Here is a 21,254-nt window from a genome sequence, read left to right on the forward strand (position 1 = left end):
CACTCTACTGAAGATCAACAATACCCCTGCCCCTCTGCCAGTTGTATTAGCATTGAGTATTCAACATGTTGAAACCATCATTACAGATAGTTACACATTCCATCTTTTAACAAGATAACTCTACCCCTTTATTATCCTCATTACAAGTTTAGAACATTTCAAGGCTGCTGCTTTTCTGCTCAGTACTAAGACAATTCTACTTCTTAGTCTAGAAACACAAAGACCTTCCCAGCAGTCCGTGAAAGAAGTCTACAAAAGAAGAAAATGTTCCCTCTTCCTTAGAGCCACAGATAAGAGGTCTTCATCATTAAGGCAAAACAAAAACAAACAAAAACAACACAAAAAACATATTCTAGTAGATATTTCTAAAAAAGTCTCTTGTAAGATTTTTGGACATAAGAGGTTGGTAGTAAGCCCTGTGAAAATAAATCCTACCCTCTAGCGTATCTGCGAGGCTGAGTGGATCTCTTACTGAATAACACGTTGGCCTGGTGATAGTATTTACATTTATATCACTTTCCCCTAAGACATAAATATCTGCATAGATTACCTTTACAAGTTCAGAAGGCATCTGAGGCACGACTCCCCTCACCTCTTTTCCCACATGAAAAAGTTAAAAAACAAAAGCAAAACAACTCTACTAGAGTTCTACCTATTTTTGTGGGTATATACATAAATATATATTTATATTTATGCAGTTATTCATTTAGATATGTGTATTTATATATCAAGTATTATATATTATTGTATAAATATAAAATATATATAAAATCAAATATATTAAAAAATTACAATGTTTTATTTTCCTATACACAAAATAGGCAATGTAGGGCTCTTCCCCTTAATAAAGGTTTTTAGGATATATATATATCCAGAGGATATATATATATAATGAAAATTATCTCTCTCTCTTTCCCTAGCATCTCTTAAAATAATTTAACCAAAACAAACAGACCAGATAAAACAAGAGGTTAACAGGTTTGCAGGATATTTAAAGTACATCTTTAAATGGAAATGATGGCTCCATTAATAAAATTAGTTGGGCTAAAAATTATGTTAAAGATTTCCATTTTGATGAAATGCAAATAAGAAAATGGATGGAATGAGGAGAAGATAAGCCAATGGTTTTGCTGTGAACCTTTTTTCCCCAACTGGGAAGCAGGATTTAAAGACTGAGTGAGTAGTAGGAGACCATGAATTATCACTAAAAAGATCACAGCTGAATTCCTGACCTCTTTTCCAGGCTTGTGGCTTGAGTAGGGTTTTCTTGCCAATACACGTGAGTCTTTTCTAATATGGTGCCTAAGCAGTGATGAATCAGCTCCTAGAGCAGTACAGTGAGTTTGAGCTACAGTGGGACAGAAATGGAGACTGGAGGGGGATACAGGTAAACAATGATGTTGCTGTGGTAGGCATTCTTGTGAGATTTGGTTGGAGGAATACGATGTCTTGGGATATGTCTCTGGATGAGATTGAAGGGGCAGAGGGTGAGCAAATAGCACAGGCCTCTTGAACACAGCATGGGTATTTCCTACCAATGGCAACCATCTGTCATTTCATTTCTTTTAAAATAATGAAGGCATATCTATACTTTCAGGATATACCAGTTCTGAAATGCCCTTATCCTTTGTTTTCTGCTTGGCTACCCCTATTCAACCTAGAGGAACCAGATCAAATGCTTCCTCTTCTGGAAAGCCTTTCCTGAACCCTCATTTAGGATCCCTAAATAATTCCAGAGTACTTTGTACATCTAAGGGTAGCAATGACTAGCAAGACAGAGACATTTCCTGACATAGCAGGCACTTTATAATCATGTATTGAATGAATGAATGAATGAATGAATAAATGAATGAATGAATGAATGAATGAATAAAGGAACATGGTAATACTGTAATGAGTGGCTAAGATTGATCCTCACATTTTTAAAAACTTGATGTCAAAGAGTAGAGATAGAGTACTCTTTTGAAATTCACGATCCTTCTGATTCCTCTTTGGGAGAATATTAACCTTTATTTTGAAGCAAAATAATTTTTATTTTTAAACGTAGGGTACAAGATTAGGAGGAACTAAAACAAAAAATTAGAGTAGGCAGTGCCAAGCTCCCATCAACAGAAACATAAAAAACAAGCAGAAACTGTCAGAGCTAACTTTGTCAGAATTTTGGAATGCAATCAAAGGTTTTTTAACCAAGGAAACACTAAATCAAGAAAAAAACGCAACTTAAAAAATGCTCCTGGTGTTCAAGGGAATCTCTGTCAAAATATTAGCTAAACACAAGCTAACATAACAGGAACTGCAGGGATGACACATGACAAGGAATACAGAGTTTGTAAAAGTAGTTTGTAAAAGTTACTTAAAAAGGGACAAGTATAGCCTTCAACAATCGTAAAACAGCAAGCCCTATGGAAGGAGAGAATACTGCCTTACGATATTCAAATGTCAAGTGTTTGACAATGAAACCACAAGGCATGCAAAGAAACAGGAAAGTAGGGTCAATTCAGAAGAACACAATCAATTGACGGAAATCATCCCTGAGGAAGCCCAAACAGCGGATATACTAGACAGAGACTTTAAAACAACTATCTTTTTTTTTTTTTTTTAACTTTGTTGATATATTTTGAGAGAGAGAGAGAGAGAGAGCAAGCGAGCACAAGGGAGGGGCAGGGAGAATGGGAGAGAGAATCCCAAGCAGGCTCCATGCTGTCAGTGCAGAGCCCAAGGTGGGGCTCCATCCCATGACCCTGGGGTCATTACCTGAGCTGAAATCAAGAGTCAGATGCTCAATTGACTGAGCCACCCAGGCGCTCTGAAAACAACTATCTTAAATATGCTCAAAGAGTTAAAAGAAATCATGGGAGGAAACCATATGTTAGGCCACAAAACATTCTCAATAAATTTTAAAAGATTAAAAGCTTACAAGTTATCTTCTCTGACTACAACAAAATGAAGGTAGAAATCAACAACAGAAGTAAAACTGGAAAATTCATAAATATGTGGAAATTAAATACCACATTCTTAAACAACAATTGTGTCAAAAACGATCACAAGAAGTAGAAAATACTCCAAGATAAATAAATAAAAACAAACAAACAAACCCAAGATATTAGAATTTAGGGAATGCATTGAAGATAATGCTCAGAGGGTGTTTTATAGCTGTAAATGTCTACATTAGAGAAGAAGAAATATCCCACATCAGTAACCTAACTTCATATTCTTATGAATTAGAAAAAGAAAAGCAAAATAAACCCAAATCTGGCAGAATGAAATAATAAAGATGAGAGCAAAGACAAATGAAATAGAGAATAGACATAATGGCATCAAAAGTCATTTCTTTGAAAAGATTAACAAGATTGGCAAATGTTTAGCCATACATAAAAAAGAGAAAAGATGCAAATAACTGAGCTCTAGAAGAACACAAATTACGCACCTTGACTTCAGAAAAAATAAAATATCTCAACAGACCTGTAACAAGTAAATGGTAACCTACAAGTAAGAATCCGAAATGCAAACTTTCTAACAAACAAAAGCTCAGAATCTGATGTCTTCAGCAGTAAATTCTACTGAATGTTTAAAGAAGAAATAACACCAATCTTTCTCAAACTCTTCTGAAAAGACAGAAGAGGGAACACTAACTCATTCTATGAGCCCAGCTTTACCTCAATAGTAAAACAGCTAAAGACATCAAAAGAAAATTATAGGACAATTTTCATTATGAATATAGATGCAAGAATCTTCAACAGTATACTAGCAATTGGAATCCAACAGCATATTGAAAGATTATACACGATGAGCAAGTGGGATTTATCCCAGGAGTGTGAGAATGGTTCACCATAAGACAACCAGCCAACATAACACATCACATTAATAGAACTAGGAAAAGACAAATGCACAAGATTATCTCATTTGACCCAGAAGAGGCATTTGACAAAATCCAAAGCCCTTCAAGAGAAAAACATTAAAAAACTAGGAGTTGAAGTACACTTCTTCAACAAGCTAAACGACATTTACAAAAAACTTACAGCTAACACAATTCTCAATGGTAAAAGATGAAAGTATTTCCCACTAAGATCAGAAAAAAGACAAAGATGCCTGCTCTTACCATTGCTATTCAATAATGTCCTAGAATTTCTAGCCAGAGCAGTTAGGAAAGAAAAGGAAAGAAGGCATCCAAACTGCAAAGGCAGGAGTAAAGCTATCCTTATTTGCAGATGACATGGTCTTAGAGGGAGGAAATCCCATAGAACCCACAAGGAAGCTGTAAAGCTGATAAATGAATTCAGTAAAATCGCAGTATACAAATCAACACAGAATAATTGGTTGTGTTTCTATACACTGGTAATTAACAATCCAAAAAGGAAGTTAATAATTCAATTTCCATAGTGTTCAAAAGAATAAAATACTTAGGAATAAGTATAACCAAGGTGAAAACTTTGTACTCTCAAAAGTACAAAACATTGCTGAAAGAAATTAAAGAAAAAACAAATGGGGTTTAGGTAACAAAAACTTACGGAAATAAATAGTGGTGGTGGCTGTACAACATCGCGGATGTACTTAATGCCACTGAATTGTACACTTAAAAATGGTTAAAGTGGGAAATTTGATGTTATACATATTTTACCCCAATAAAAATTTAAAAACAAAACAAAATGAAGGGCGCCTAGGTGGCTCAGTCTGTTAAGGACCTAACTCTTGATTTTAGCTGAGGTCACGATCTCAAGGTTTGTGACTTCAAGCCCTGTGTTGGGCTCTGTGCAGACCACGCAGAGCCTGCTTGGGATTCTCTCTCCCCCTCTCTCTGCCCCTCCCCAGATCGCACTCCCTCTTTCTCTCTCTCAAAATAAGTAAACGTTAAAATAAAACAAAACAAAAAGACCAAGAGGATGTACACTTCTCTGATTAGAGATGGAAGGGCCTGTTTTTGTTATAGGCAAAGCCACTTCTTGGTAAATGATTTTGAGGTTGATGTGAAGCCTGGAAGAAAGAGGAAACAGTTTCCTTCTTTTGCGTGGTTTTAAAAAATGCTAAGCTCTGTACTGTGGGTAAGTGGTTTATAGCTTTTCCCATCAGGACAGAGGCTTCCAGGGGCTGGGTGTGGGGAAGAACTAGGATAAGAGGTGGCTTCGGGAAGAATGTCTGGTGGGGTAGCATGACCTTGTAACTCTAAAAACAGCAGTGCCTAATTTTCACTGTCCAATTATAAAGTTTTCTTTCCTTCCAGTATCCCGATGCTCTTATTTATTGAATCTATACTGTATTAATACTCTTTTAAGGCATTACCATGAAGACACTGGTGGGTAAGACCGGGTCTTCTCCCACAAGAAGAATTCATTTTAGTGGGATAGAAAAAGAAACACAAACACATAAATACTTATAAATTATGTTAATGTCATGAAGTAATTAGAAATAGGAGCTGAGAAAGAGAGCAGTTGTGAAGGACCTTATCTTCAGAAACCCCCTATGTGAAGAGCTGAGAGTAGAACATTGAAGGAAAAGGGAAGAGCAAGGGTCCTAAAGAAGGACAAAACCAGTAGTTATTGAGGGTCAGATACCTATAGGATCTTTGTGATTAGGGGGGTTTGAGCGAAAACAAGAATGACATAGTACAAGGATGGATGGAAAGGTAGACATACCGGGTAGAACGTGTGAGGCACGGTCAAAGGTTATTCACAAACTGCTGCCATCACTGAAACTTTAGAATACTTGTAATAGATATGTTCTCTTGGTCTTGGCTACATTTGGCAGCCTGTTCACAGAGAAGCCTGTATAGGCAAGCTCTACAGGTGCATAGGCAGAAGCAAGTCTGGAGAAGCTAGTTGGTTATGATGTGAAGAACAGATCATTAGGAGGAAGGTGCGGCGAAGCAGCAAGTAAGATGAATCTGTGACAGAGCTGAACATTCCTTGGAGGGCTGCAGAAAATATTTACAGGTGGGCATTTGGCAAGAGGCCCATTCTGTGAACAGAAAAGATGTGGACTTTGGTAGATTGGCTGTTACAGGATATAGTGGCCCTGGAGGACTGGAGACATTAAGGACATTGAGAATATTTATTTGTTTGCAGAGCTACCTTCGAGGACAGGGATGTCATTGAATGCAGGGATTCTGTCTCATTCATATAATCTTCAGTGCAATGGGCCTGGCAGATAATATATACTCAACAAAAGCAGCCTAAATGAATGGATGGATGAAAGGATGGATGACCATTAGCTGAGTGGTGGGTAGGCAGGGGGAAGAATGGATGGGTATATGGATAGATGGATGACCATTAGATGCAAAGGGAATGTTTACTACTTCACCATCATTCTAATACACAGAACCACATGTGAGTCTCAAATTCTCCTGAGTCCCTGCAAGTGACTGCATTGAAATCTGAGCTCCAACTGACAGAGAATAATATAGTCACAAAACAATTTTAACACAGCCTGAAATCCAGCCATAGCATCCATAAGAATTCAATTTTTTCTGTGAATAGACACTCTTCACTTCTGCTTGGCCGGATATAATGAAATTTTGCTTGTGGCAAAGAACAGGCACCACCTCTAAGGTTGGAGGGGCGCCCCAAACAGCCACGTGTGTACTTTAGAACCAGCTCCTTGCCTGTAATTTTAGGAGGAGTCACCTCATTGAGGCTTGGCCAATTGGAAATTGTAAAATTTGAAATGAGAGTTTGAAGAGGTCAGTAACCAAATACAGTTAATGACAGAGCTAGAGAATCTGCAGTGAAACATTGCTGCTTGGCTTGGGTCCCCACAGCTGCCCCTGCATGCCATTTCAGAAGGCCCAAGGCTCAGTGACTGTGCATTCACAAAGCAGAAACGGGGTGTGTTGAGGGGACCTCCCACCAGAAGCTCTCCCACAAACCATGGCCATCAGGAAGAGTCCCATGACTCTGAGTCTGGTGGGGACCTGCTTACCTGAGAGGATTCACATTTCCTCATCTCCTTCTCCTTCTTTGCCAGGCGCTTCTTTTTCTTGTGAAGAGGTTTGGACTCCAAAATCATTTCTTCAAGTTCAAAGGTGGGGTCGCAATTCAGCCTGCCTTTCTGCAAGAAAGACAAGTTGGCTCACTCCTTTGATTCCGTATCATTCTACAAATACACCAGGACAAATGGCAAGAATAACACCTAGTTTTGATGGAGCCGTCCAAGAATAAGGAGCTGTGATTCCTCCTTGGTTTCAGATAATTTATTGCCAGCATTGTTTTTCATACTCTTTTTTGATTTTCTATTTTGTATATTTTCTAAACTCCCCATGAGCCCTCAGTGAGTGAGAAAGGAGATCAAATAATAGTTATCTTCCTAAAGTTTGAGCTTGTAAATTAGGTTTCTTAAAGTGTGTTCTAATGATCACATAGATCAGAATCACCTGAGTTGTTTGCTCAACTTCTCATTTCCCCAGCCAGACCTCCAGAGTCAGCGTTTCTGAACATGAGGCTGAGGAAAGTACATTTTTAACAACCTCCCCAGGTGATTCAGATTGACAATAAAGTCAGAGAATCATATGCAGAACCCCTCCTGAGGCAGCATCAATGGCTAATTGCTGTGGTGTGGCGTGTAGGAGGAAGAATGGAAGCAACAGGAGATGGGTCTAGATCTCCATGGTGTCATACGTCCATCAGCCAAGGTACACCTGCCCCTACCAGATTCTGCAACGTGGCCAAGTGAGATCTAGACCTACTCTCTTGTTCCATGAGGCAGCAACTCCTAGCCCCAGAACTCCACCACACTGCCCACTCGTGTCGCCCCCCCTTGCACCTTCACCCGACCCACCCATCCATGCCTCTATTTGCACATGAAAGATCACACCTTCACAAGCGAACAGCTTGCACCTCCCTTGGGCTGAACAGAAAACTCTGAACTGTCTCAACTGTCCCCTTTAGGAGTTCATTATCCTGCTGATCTACATGATACTGAATGTGTAGAATTAGACTAGAAGAGGGAAGCTAGAGGCCTCATGTGGGCCCTGTGGCTGAAGCTTCCGGACTCCAGCTTTACCAGCAGTCTGCAGAAGGCCACAGATGTCCCTCAGGCAGGTAGTCATCCAGTGGGAATTATTTCCCTTTGGCTATTAGTGCTTACAAGTATGGCTCTGTGGCAGAGAACCACCTAAGGAAGAGGGGTGAATGGTAAAAATAAATCCAACATTTTCAATGCTGTGACTCACAGAACTCCATGGACACAAATTTCTATATCTTTGAAATCAGAGAAAACACTGTTTCCTCAATGAGAAAATTCCTGGGAATGACTATTTGGAGGACTAGAGCTTCCTTCCAGTGGAAGCATGCCACAAAAAATGGTTAGGAGCTGGGACTCCAGACACAGATAGACCTGCGTTAGAACCCCACTTGGCCACTTGCTAGCCATGTGAACTTTGGTGGCCCATTTACCATCTTCTCATCTGTAAGACAGGAGTGGGGCTGTCTTCGGACACCGGTGAGGTTATCTAATGAGACTCTGTGTGTAACTGAATGAGAGTTGTGATCGGTTGGTTAGGATTGACTCACATTAGGAATAAAACCTGGAATAAGCCTCTTCTGCAAAACTGCATCCCAGTTCATGTCATTCATATACGGGAAGTTCTGAACGTCGGACAAGTGAGAGAATCGTTGATCTGGATTCAGCTCAAGTAGCTGCCAACGGAATACAAATATCAAGATCATCATGAAAGTCAAAGTGGGGCGAAAAAATCATACAAATTCCTTCTAAAAAAGGTTTCAGGTGTAGAACTGAAGGATACAAGGCAGCGTCCCCCTTCCTCCACCCTATAAACAAATAATATAGGTAATACATACATAAATAATGCGATAATGCATGAATAGAATAAGCTATAAGTTGGTTTTTGCAGTGTGGTGCGTGAAAATAGACTGTCCTACTGAGTCAATCATACCTTTGATTCCTGACTCCCCTACTTTATTTATTTATTTAAAAAATTTTTTTTACATTTATTTATTTTTGAGAAACAGAGACAAAGCATGAGCGGGGGAGAGGCAGAGAGAGAGGGAGACACAGAATCTGAAGCAGGCTCCAAGCTGTCAGCACAGAGCCCGACGTGGGGCTCGAACCCACAAACCGTGAGATCATGACCTGAGCCCAAGTCAGGAGCTCAACCGACTGAGCCACCCAGGTGCCCCTGACTCCCCTACTTTATTAACTATGGTCAAGTTTGTCCTCTCAATCTTCATTTAGTATATATTGAAGGGGATAATTGTCTATTTCATAAGGTTGTAGCTAGGATTAAATGAGCCATGTACACAAAGTACCTAAGAGAAGGTCTGTTCTTATTAGGTGGTGAATGCTCATGCATTTCTATAAATGAAATTCATTTCCTACTAAAAGTTTTAGCTGTTCATATTGCTAATTCATCATCAAATAATTAATAATTAATAATTAGTAGCAATTATTCTTGCTATTAATATTATAGCAACTGTTAATATTAATAATTAATAAAAATATACTGGGTGTGACAAAGATGCAACCAAGGTTACTGTTTACAGTTTGGGGTTTACTAACAGGGATTAAAGATTTTCCCCTCACATAACCACTTAGAGCCAGTATCACATCAGTCCTGTGGCCCAAATGGGAAATGTCAGTTCTCCTTGAGAACATTCCTGGAGACTATAGCTGTGGATCATCAGGGTGTAATTGTGGGGTGAGGAGGGCTCTCTTGGAACTGAGGAAAATCTGATTATGGAAAATGCCCCCACTATTCTTGACATTATCAATATCCCTATTCCAAAACAGGGAAGTTGACCCCAAAGACAAGAAGTACAAGTATGAATCTTCGGCCCTCAAAGCTCTTGTCCTTAACTGGCCATGACTTGTGTAATTTTCCCTCTTTGAAGAAAAATAAGCACATCCTCTGGGGCTCCTCATTCTTTGTTCCATATAATCATTCAATACATATGACTTAGCTGCTGCTACAATTGCTACTAATCTTTTCCGTGAACATGGAAAATCTGACGGACACTACGGACCTCATTTATTCAAGTACCAGATTTTCCCACCTGTCAGACTCTGTGCTAGATGCCGAGGATAACATGATGAAGAAGCTGACATGCTGCCTCCTCATGTGGCTTAGAGGACAATAATCATTAACCCAAGAATCACACACATGCAATGCATAGTTTCAAATTAAAAACAATGATATGAAGGAAAGACATTGCTATGTGAGCTTATAACAGAGGAAAGCTGCTTGAGGAAGTGATATTTAAGCTGAAGTCTAAAGCTGTGCTTCTCAAACTGTATAGAAGGGCCAATTATTTCTGTTTGTTTTAATTTCCAATCCAGTGAGATCCATACATGGTCTTACAGTGCACGGCTAATATGCAGAGTTACACCATGCACAACTTGTGACTTGTGTTACACCCTGTTCGAGATGAGTTCACTGACCATGTACTCAGAGGCATCAGCAGTATCAAACTGATACAACAATCTCTAAAGGCTTCTCTCAATTTCTGGACTTCCTGTGGACCAGTAGGAAGCAATGCATGAGCTTGAACCAGTCAATGAATCCCAGTGAGTAGCACTGATTTTTATAAAGGAGGGAGCTGGTAGTGCTGGGGATGGGAGCACTGTTCCAGGAAGAGGGACTAGCAAATGCAAAGGTCTGGTGGTGAGAAATTGACAGATGCTGGTGAGGAGGGGGAGGAAAAGGAGAGGAGAAAAAGAAGGCTGAAGCAGTTTATGTGTAGTCAAAAGGGGAATAAAAGTCCAAAATAAGGCTTGAGTGGCTTAAAGGCTTTAGAACCTTTATACCATACGAACAATTCTGATCTTTTTTCTGAGAACAATGAGAAGACAATTAATTTTGCTTTGAACAGATCGTTATGTGGCAGGGGGGAGAATAGACTGGAGTGTGCAAAAGTGTACAGGACAAACCAGTTATAAGGCAGGACGTGATGGCAGTAGGACTGGGGGGATAGCAGTAGAGATAAAGAGAAGTGACAGATTCAAGAGATAGTTACGAAATCAGATTACAGAACTTAGCGATGAATTGGAAACGGGGGAGATGAGATGGATCATTTCTCGTTTCTGGCTTCCATAACTGGATGGATGCAGAGGCCAGTCACCGAGAAAGGGAACATCACACAAAGTCCAGGAGACAGAGGTCAGGGACTTCATCTTGGACATAGTTGAGTTTGAGATGGCTGAGCAAGAGGACACCTGTGTTGCCTTCATGAAACCATGTGTTTGAAAGCTGTTCGGTGCAAAGCCCACTCTAGAAATGTACATTGTCATGACCGCCTCCAGTATTGCAGACTAACTTCTTCCCTCCAACCAGAAAGCATGCTTCTTTTTACCACTTCCTTTTGTCATGCTGTCCTCCTTCTTACCTTCTTAAGTAGTGACACCATTTCCTGTGACCAGGCAGAAGGGTAAGTCACAATAGCCGTCTCAAACATGTGCGCGATTTCCTTGCTGGATGCACCGGAGCGAATATGGTATGGTCTCTTGGGGAAGAGAAGCAGTAAGAGTCTTCATTTTTATAGGGAAAGAAAAAATGTTGCTTTGCAAATGTTTCTGAGCTAAATTTTCAAGGACTAAAATCTCAGTATCATTTTCTAATCCCTTCCAGCTGATTGTTGTTTTCATATGCAAATGTGATGTCGCCAGCTCTCTTAAAAGAAAAAAAAAAAAGACACCAGAAATCTATAGTTTCTTGTGAAATCTCAGAATTTTTAAAAGTAGCTAAGTCCATTGGGCCAAACGAAACATTTCTGTACACTAAATCCACCTCTGAGATACCAATTTGGGACTGTTTTGTAAGGTAACTTATACAAGTATTTACATAAAACATGGGACAAGTGTTCAGTAAATGGAACTTAAAAAAAATGTCCCTTACATGTTGATTATAAGGAGATCCAGCATTTTACTCTGCATCTCCTTGCACTTGTTTGAATCAATAATAAGTTCAAGATAGAATGTTACCCACAGAGCTTCATCCTCCGTCCATAATGCTATAAGTTGCTAGTTCCATGGAGAGGGGTAGGGAATTTTATGACAAGGCAAAGTACTTTCACTTCTGAGAGAACCAAGTTCTTCTATAGATTTAACTTGGGGGAAAAGAAATCAAAACAGTGGCTTTGTCATATTTTTCACAGCTGTCCACTAGAGGGCAGTCTTTACCTATATTAATTTCTCTATTTCATAAAATAGATTTGTGGGATTTTGTCTTTTATGCGAACTGTGAGCTATTTAGGGCCAGAGATTATCCCATACTCATATGTGTGTGCATTGGACCTAACAGGTGCTCATTACATGTTTGTTGAATGGACAAAATTGCCATATTAGATTAACCAACAATGGGACAGTTAATATGGGCATGTATATTTATCAAGTGCCTGGCCCTTTCAAGATACTTAATAAGTGATTGTGGGCCTATGAAACAAATTGGAAGAAATAGAAGTTTATTTTTTTCCTGTTATGAACCAGTATTTAAAGGTAATGTAATGGGGAGGGGGTGCCTAGGTGACTCAGTCAGTTGAGCATCCGACCCTTGATTTCGGCTTAGGTCATGATCCCAGGGTTGCAGGAGCGAGCCCCACATTGGGATCCGCACAGAGCCATGGAGCCTGCTTAAGAAAGATTCTGTCTCTCTTTCCCCCTGTCTGCCCCTCCCCTTGCTCGTGTGCTCTTTCTTTCTCTCAAAAAAAAAAAAAAAGTAACATAATTATAGATGGCTAACAGACACATGAAAAGATACTCCATATCACTCATGATCAGGGAAACACAAATCAAAACTGCAATGAGATATACCTTCACACCAGTTAAAATGGCCAAAATTAACAACACAGGAAACAACAGGTGTTGGCAAGGATGCAGAGAAAGGGGAACCCTCTTACACTTTTGCTGGGAGTGGAAACTGGGGCAGCCACTCTGGAAAACAGTATGGAGATTCCTCAAAAAGTTAAAAATAGAACTACCCTATGATTCAGCAATAGCACTATTAGGTATTTACCCAAAAGATACAAAAATACTAATTGGGAGGGATACATGCCCCCACATATTTATAGCAGCATTATCAACAATAGCCAAATTATGGAAACAGCCCAAATGTCCACAGACTATGAATGGCTAAAGAAGTAGTATACACACACACACACACACACACACACACACACACACACACAGGAATATTACTCAGCCATCAAAAAGAATGAAATCATGCCATTTGCAAAGATTTGGATGGAGCTAGAGAGTATCATGCTAAGTGAAATAAGTCAGAGAAAGACAAATACCATATGATTTCACTCATGTGGAATTTAAGAAACAAAACAAAGGAAGATAGTGGGTAAAAAAAGAATGGCAACCCCAGCAACAAACTCTCAACTACAGAGAACAAATTGGTGGTTACTGGAGGACAGGTGGGTGGGGAGATGGGTTAAATACGTGATGGATATTAAGGAGTGCACTCGTGATGAGCACTGGGTGTTGTATACAAGTGGTGATTCACTAAATTCTATACCCGAAGCTAATATTATGCTGTATGTTAACTAACTGGAATTTAAATAAAAACTTGGCAGAAAAAAAAAGGTAATGTAATTCAGTGTTTGAGCTTTGAAGGCAAAAAGGAATTGAGTGCTAAATTAAGGCACTCGATTGGAGTTTCAATTCCTTCCTCTGTAAGATGAAGCTCCTTTATCTATAAAATAAACATCCACGTGAGATTGTTGGAAAAACTGAATCACATAACATGGGTAAAATTCTCCACAAAGCAGCTAACACATATCACATACAATGCAGGAGAGAGATTTTCATCACTCTTGAACATGGGTAACAAGGGTGGATACCAATGTCAATAGTGAACAGCAAGGTGAGTCATGGATAGAGGTGATGTGAAGAAAGGCTTAACTCTGCACATGGTATATCAACGTCAAGTTACTTGGGGAACCACAGACTGCTAGGAGTTGACCTCTAAAAAGGAGAGTGGCCAGACTTTATTTCTTTTATCCAAGGTCTAAACATACACAGTCGTATGTATTTTCTTCCCACAAGACTGAATAAAGGACTATAGGCAATTCATTTGTCTTGCTAACACTATAGTGGAAATAACCCGTGTAACTCAATCTCAGAAAAGAAATGCTAGGTACCTGGTCACCATACTCAATGCTTATTGGCTGTTTGCTAGTCAAGGGCAATGTGGGTCACTACGTGTGACTCATTCCATGCACACTATTAAGAGCTGGGACACGTTCGGCACACTTCAGCTTCCAGGATTCTATGCATGCGCACATACATCTTTTCTTTTTTCTAATTTTCTTCATTTCTGCTTCTAAACTTACTGTTTCTCAGACAGCTAGAAACATAACATGATTTGATAAATGAATACATTAACTGATGAACGCCATAGGCAACTAACTGGTTTAAGTGGGCTTTTTTTCCATTTACTTTAGAAGGCCATGTGACTGAAGCTAGTATTAAAAAACATCCTCATGGTCTGTCCACTTATTAAAAATAGTCAATCATCATCTTTACCTAAAAAATAACTTATTTTTCTAGTTCAAAAATTTAAAATACATGTTAATTCATCAGCTACCAGAATTGTATATTTATTCATTTTCCAAATATTTATTGAATGCTCATGATGTTCCAGCACCTCTGTTGGGCACTGGGGATTCAATGAAGAATAAGACACATTATTTCTACATTGGTGAAGCCTATAGTCTATTTACAAAACCTGTAAATATTTATATCGACTGAACACCCCTAAATCAATGGAACATATACTATAAAGTAATACAGTATGCAATGACAGGATATATGAAATAATTCTTTGGCAGCATATAAAAGAAAGAATATGAAGAATGCATAAGGTGGCAAAGGTAAAACATTAGATGGGAGAAAATGAGGTGTGATTATAGTCATATTTCAGGAGTACAAAAGCAATAGAGTTAGTTGCAGCTAGGGATGTACAATTAGTGTAAAACTGTGTGTGTACCCATCAGAACCTAACAAGGATAACACAAAGGCAGAAAAGGCAGACCAAGCAGGTTAATAGTTAAGAGACCCACCCATTCACCAAGACTGCAATGAAGTTCAGAAACCACGGAGATGTCAAGCATATCTTTGAGACATGTATCTTTCTGTAAGTGAGAATTTGTAAATGTAGACGAAATCATTGTTTAGCACCCTTCCTCTGTGGCTTAGTTGTGTTGATAGTTGCAATTAAATGTGATTAGCTGCATTTTGAAACATAATTACCTGTAGCCTACATGGCGATTCTTTCTGCGAATGTGGCAAGATTGATATGTAGTGGCTTATTCCCCCATTCATTCAATACACACCTGTTATGTATCTATCTAAAGTTAAATACTGGGAATAATACTAAACTGTATAAGGTACATGTTTCACCTTTCATGAATTTGTAATCTAATAATATAGGAGAGATAAAAACATAAAAAATGATAGGCCTTGAAAAACTCACCAGAGCAATACTTGACAGAGTGGATTTAAATTCAATAATCTAACAGTAACTTTCCTTCAACTTTCCAAAACAAAAGAAAGGAAGGAAGAAGAAAGAAAGAAAGAAAGAAAGAAAGAAAGAAAGAAAGAAAGAAAGGAAGAAAGAAAGAAAGAAAGAAAGAAAAGGAAGAAAAAAGAAAAGAAAAGAAAAGTGAATCTGACAGTGTTAATACAGCACATCATAGGGAAATACCACAGAGGTAATATGATATGGGAGGGAGGGAAAAAATATTCTGTTGGCAAAATTCTCTTTAGGCATTTTCTTAGTTTAAGGAAAGTCTTCTTTAAAAGGAAACTACTCTCGGGGCTCCTGGGTGGCTCAGTCGGTTAAGTGGCCGACTTCGGCTCAGGTCATGATCTCGCGGTCCGTGAGTTCCAGCCCCGCGTCGGGCTCTGTGCTGACAGCTCAGAGCCTGGAGCCTGTTCCAGATTCTGTGTGTCTCCCTCTCTCTGACCCTCCCCCGTTCATGCTCTGTCTCTCTCTGTCTCAAAAATAAATAAACGTTAAAAAAATTTTAAAAAAAAATTAAAAAATAAAAGGAAACTACTCTCATTTTCCACTGAACTCAGAACCCAGGGGCCTGATGACAGAGAGGAACCAACAAGACAGGGCATGAATTGTGTTGTGTTAATAATTCACACTTGCCTTAGGGAAGCATGTCTATGTTAGAGTCCTGTACTGTCACCACCAAATTATTTTCTTTAAACAAACAAATATATTTACACAAGCTATTTAGTGAGGTGCACTGATTTTCCCTCTCTGGCAGTTTATAATATCCATATTATTTCATTTTATCTGCGTTTAATACTAACTCACATGCTTGGCTCCATACGTGGGAGAGTGAATGTGCAGAAGTCCCAAGCATCACATGGCATAATGCTTTCACCCTGCAAACAAACTGCTTGAGTTTAGCAAAAAAAAAAAAAAAAAAAAAAAAATCCATTCTTCCATTTTAAAAAGGAAACTTGACAGAAGAGGAACCAAAGAAAACTGTGATTCTCCCATACCCGGCCTCTGAGGAGCTCATATGCCGTCACTCCCAGGGACCACCAGTCAACAGCAAAGGCATAGCCCGTTTCTCTTCTGGAGTTGAACATCTCAGGTGCTGAAAACACAGAGAAGTCAGGTCAGTTTTATTCCCTGATCCATTAACGGATCCCTTTTCCCAACATGTTCCTCCTAAGGCACATTACAGGGTAAATAAAGGAATAAACACTGTTTGGATGTTTATCATCCACTGCTAGATTGCTCACAGCAGGCAAAAATGTCTAATTTCCTAGTCTCAGTAGACTAATTCATCAACCCACATACGGGCAAGCACAGACCTTGATGGGCAAATTCTGCTCTCGTTTATATCATATACCTATTAAAAATTGGATCCCATAAGGCCTCAAATGTTCAGATGATGCTAAAATTCAAACGGCCAAGAAGATGGTATTTGTTGTCTTGATTTGGAAGGTTGGTACTAAAGGACCTTTATTTGTATTACTTCTGCAAACGCACTTAGAATTTGGTGCACCATACGTCGGATTACCTCTGCATCTCAGAGTCGTTACAAGACACAAGGACGGCATTTACAGCCTGCTATTACAGGTGATGAGGGAGCGGGAGAGAGGGGGCCGACATTCTGGACGATGTAAGGTTTTTCATTAGGTGTGAAACTCACACTTAGTAACATGGTTGCTTGAAAGGACTCTTTCAACAACAAAGCGAAGCTACAGTCAATTTTGGCCCCCATTGGTGACCCCCTGGTTATGCATTCTCCCATCCAAGTACTAACCAGGCCCTACCCTGCTTAGCTTCCGAGATCAGACGAGATCGGGTGCATTCAGGGTGGTATGGCCGTAGACTAGTTATGCATTCTCTAAGTGCTTTGACACACTGGACCTTCTCCATACTCTTCCAGGAACACACCTAACTCGTGAGGGATGAGGCACAAAGCAAGAGTGGCTTGCTCACCGCTACATTTCTAGTGTCATATTGAACCTGGCATGCAGAGTCACTCAACAAAACGTGTTGAAAAAATAATGATCAGTCAAGTAAACAAGGAATGGTGGCAATTATTAGCTCTGGAGCCATGCTGTCTGGGTTCAAAACCTGCCTTTACCACTTGTTCTGACCTTGAACGAGTCAGCTGCCTGAACTTGAGAAATCCTCATCAGCAAGGTCAGAATAATAAGCAGGAGATCTTTCTAGAGGTGAGAGATTAAATGAGATGCCAAAATCTCAGTTCAGTGCCTGGCACCTAGAAAGTGCTCCAAACATCAGTGCCCGTTCTGGAGAGGCAAATGTTCATAGGAATGGGGATTTTACTTGTCAAAAGCTATACACAGCTGACCCGAGCCTCTGGTAGTAAGGTGTTGCCTCTGGACAAAGGAAACCGGTGTGACATGGGGCCTGCACCGGGGCTGACCTACCCAGGTACTCAAGTCCCAAGCCAAATCCTGTGGACAGAATGTTGACGTCACGAGGCCCAGGACTGACCCTAATGGGAAGAGCCTGTGGTAGCAGAACTAGGCAGACCTCATTCCCTCGTAAATTCATCTCCCACGCGTGAATGCATCTTTCCTGCAAGTCCTAGGTCTCCATGCAGTTCAGGAGACAATGACCCTGACCCCACAGTCCGGCACCCCCCCCAACCCTGGATGGAATGGGCTTTATTTCCCCTTTCCCTTATCAGTACCTCATAGTTGTCATGTCAGATACTCCCCTGGGAGACAAGCCACAGGCATCTCAGAGAAGTAGCAGAGAACTCTGAGGGATAAATAGGCCATTGTGCTAAGAGAATACCTAACATCCGGGTGTTTTCAACTTGGGAGTGTTATGAACAACGCTGCCATGAACATTCCTATACGTGTAAGACTCCTTAAAGTCCACACATCTGTAGGGTACATTCCTGCAGGGGGAGATGCTGGGGATAGGACGTGCATCTTCACATATTTAACCCGGTGGTAGTACCAATTAACACCGTGACCAGCTGTGTATGAGAGGGTTTTTGTTTTGTTTTGGTTTGGTTTTTTTTTTGCTCAGCGTCCTTACCCACGTCTACTAAGTGTGTACTGATCTTTCATTGTGGTTTAAATTGGCAACCTCCTGACTACTAACAAGTCTGAACACATTTTAATGTGTCTATTTGCTATCTGGATTTCCATTATTTGGTTTTCAGGTTTTAGAACACCTAGATATTAGATTCTCGGTCAAGAAATAAAGAAGAAGCAAGGGCCCAAAACCTAATCCATAAATGTAATGCAATAGAAATAATGAGTGAAACTTACAAAAGATAGTCTAAATTTCATCTACCAAAAAAATCTGTGAATAATAAAGGTTTTCTGAAAACAAAGACATAGACCTGCATCTCATGTATTCAATATTACTATAAAGCTACAATTAAGATTCGAAAACCACATAATGTAGACACTAGTATATAAGGATATTTAGTTCATGATGAACATACTATAAATCAATATGAAAGGGTCTTATTTGATATGTTGTCTCAAAACAATTATTTAATGTAATGATCTAACAAAAACCAAAGTCAGATCCTTATGACACATCTTTAGTCAGGATTATATGTAACTGGAATAAGGAAAAATATAAGTGAATAAGTGAAAATATATAAATATATAATATATATTTATATATATAAATATATATTTATATATATAAATGTATATAAAGTGAATATAAGTGAATAAGTGAAAATATAACAATAATAAAAATATTAGGTAATCATATCCAAAATCTGGAGGTAAGAAGGTCCCACTAAGAATAGCATCAAAGGTAAAAACTATAAAAAAGACCAATGGTATGATGATATTAGAAAATAGTTCTTTATATGAAAAATGTCATAAGGATAATAGTAAATGGAAAATTAGGATATCATATTTATAACACATAGGATACACTGTAATATTCTGAACATATAAGGGGCTAGAATTTTTATATAATTAATAAAATATTATTTTATATAATTAATAAGAAATATCAGGATAGGATAAACATATTAACACCCTAATAGAAAATGAGCAAAGAGCATGCACAATTTATAGAATAAGTCAGAGAAGTGTAGTATCAGTATCATAATGAGGGATCATTTTAAATCATCTTTTCAGGAAGATTAAAGATATTCATTGTTCAGCCCTGCTGAAAATGCAGGGAAGTGAATATCCTCAGACACTTACAGAATGAATGAACAGAAATCAGTGTAAATTTTCAGGAGGAAACACATTAACACATAAATAAATATCCAGTGACCAGGAATTCTTTGAGTGGTAATTTATCATAAAGATAAACAAACTACAGGACCTATTTCTGCTAATAGGAGTTTTATTACAAATTTACTTGTATTTTTTAAATTTAAATTTTAGTTAGCATACAGTGCAATATTGGTTTTAGGTTTACATTCAACACCAAGTGCTTATCACAAGTGTCTTCATTAATGCCCATCCACCATCTAGCCCCTCCCTCACCCACCTCCCTCCATTAATCCTCAGTTTGTTCTGTATCTTTAAGAGTCACTTCTGGTTTGTTTCCCTCTCTCTCCTCCTGCCTCCATTCCCGTATTCATCTGTTTTGTTTCTTAAATTCCACATATTAGTAAAATAATATGTGTTTGTCTTTTTCTGACTGACTCATTTCACTTAGCATAATACCCTCTAGCTCCATCCACATCATTGCAAATTGCAAGATTTCATTCTTTTTGATGGCTAGTAATATTCCATTGTATATGTATACCATATCTTCTTTATCCATCTATCAGTCGATGGACATCTGGGCTCTCTCAAATAGCTTGGGCTCTCTCCACAGTTTGGCTATTATTGATAATGTTGACAATGTACCCTTTTGAATCTGTAGTTTTGTATCCTTTGGGTAAACACCTAATAGTGCAATTGCTGAATCATAGGGTAGTTCTATTTTTAACTTTTTTGAGGAACCTCCATAATGTTTTCCAGAGTGGCTGCACCAGTTTGCATTCCCACCAACAGTACAAGAGGGTTCCCTTTTCTTTACATCCTTGCCAACACCTATTGTCTCTTGTGTTGTTAATTTTAGCCATTCTGACAGGTGTGAGGTGGTATCTCATTGTGGTTTTAATTTGTATTTCCTTGATAATGATTGATGTTGAGCATTTTTTCATGTGTCTGTTAGCCATCTGGATGCCTTCTTTGGAAAAGTGTCTATTCATGTCTTCTGCCCATTTCTTAACTGGGTTGTTTGTGTTTTGGGTGTTGAGTTTGAGAAATTCTTTATAGATTTTGGATACTAACCCTTTATCAGATGAATGAAACTGGACTACTTTCTTACACCATACACCAAATCATGAAAATAAATTCAAGTGGATGAAAGACCTACATGTGAGACAGGAAACCACCAAAATCCTAGAGAAGAACACAGACAGCAACCTCTTTGACCTCGGCTGGAGCAACTTACTAGGCATGTTGCTGAAGGCAAGGGAAACAAAAGCAAACATGAACTATTGTGACTTTATCAAGATAAAAAGCTTCTGCACAGTGAAGGAACAAATCAACAAAACTATGGAATGAGAGAAGATATTTACAAACGACATATCTGATAAAGGGTCAGTATTCATATTTCAAAATAAAAAACAACCCAACGTTCAATAACGAGGAATTGGTTAAATTTGATGCAGCCCTCTAATTCTGGAGCACATGATCATTAAAAATGATAGTTATATATACACGGGCATGGGAGAATAAGCAGTATCATTTGTGAAGACCAGGTTCTGGAGTTGGAGAGAAACAAGTTGCATTTCTGGCTGAGGCAGGTTTATAGA

General features: G+C 38.9%; 1 protein-coding gene across 6 annotated transcripts in view; it reads right to left on the reverse strand.

The window, feature by feature from the left end:
- The window catches only part of STK32A (serine/threonine kinase 32A), a 133,279-nt gene that overhangs the window by 9,905 nt on the left and 102,120 nt on the right, over positions 1-21,254 (reverse strand). For all 6 annotated transcript variants that reach the window (XM_058732580.1, XM_058732570.1, XM_058732573.1 and 3 more), the window contains 4 exons: positions 16,468-16,565; positions 11,331-11,447; positions 8,502-8,627; positions 6,913-7,041 (listed from right to left, as the gene is read on the reverse strand). In XM_058732580.1, the coding sequence (XP_058588563.1) occupies positions 6,913-7,041; positions 8,502-8,627; positions 11,331-11,447; positions 16,468-16,565 (470 nt within the window). The remainder of the gene's footprint in view (positions 1-6,912; positions 7,042-8,501; positions 8,628-11,330; positions 11,448-16,467; positions 16,566-21,254) is intronic.

This window comes from Neofelis nebulosa, chromosome 1 (genome assembly GCF_028018385.1).
Source record: "Neofelis nebulosa isolate mNeoNeb1 chromosome 1, mNeoNeb1.pri, whole genome shotgun sequence".
Classification (NCBI taxonomy): domain Eukaryota; kingdom Metazoa; phylum Chordata; class Mammalia; order Carnivora; family Felidae; genus Neofelis; species Neofelis nebulosa.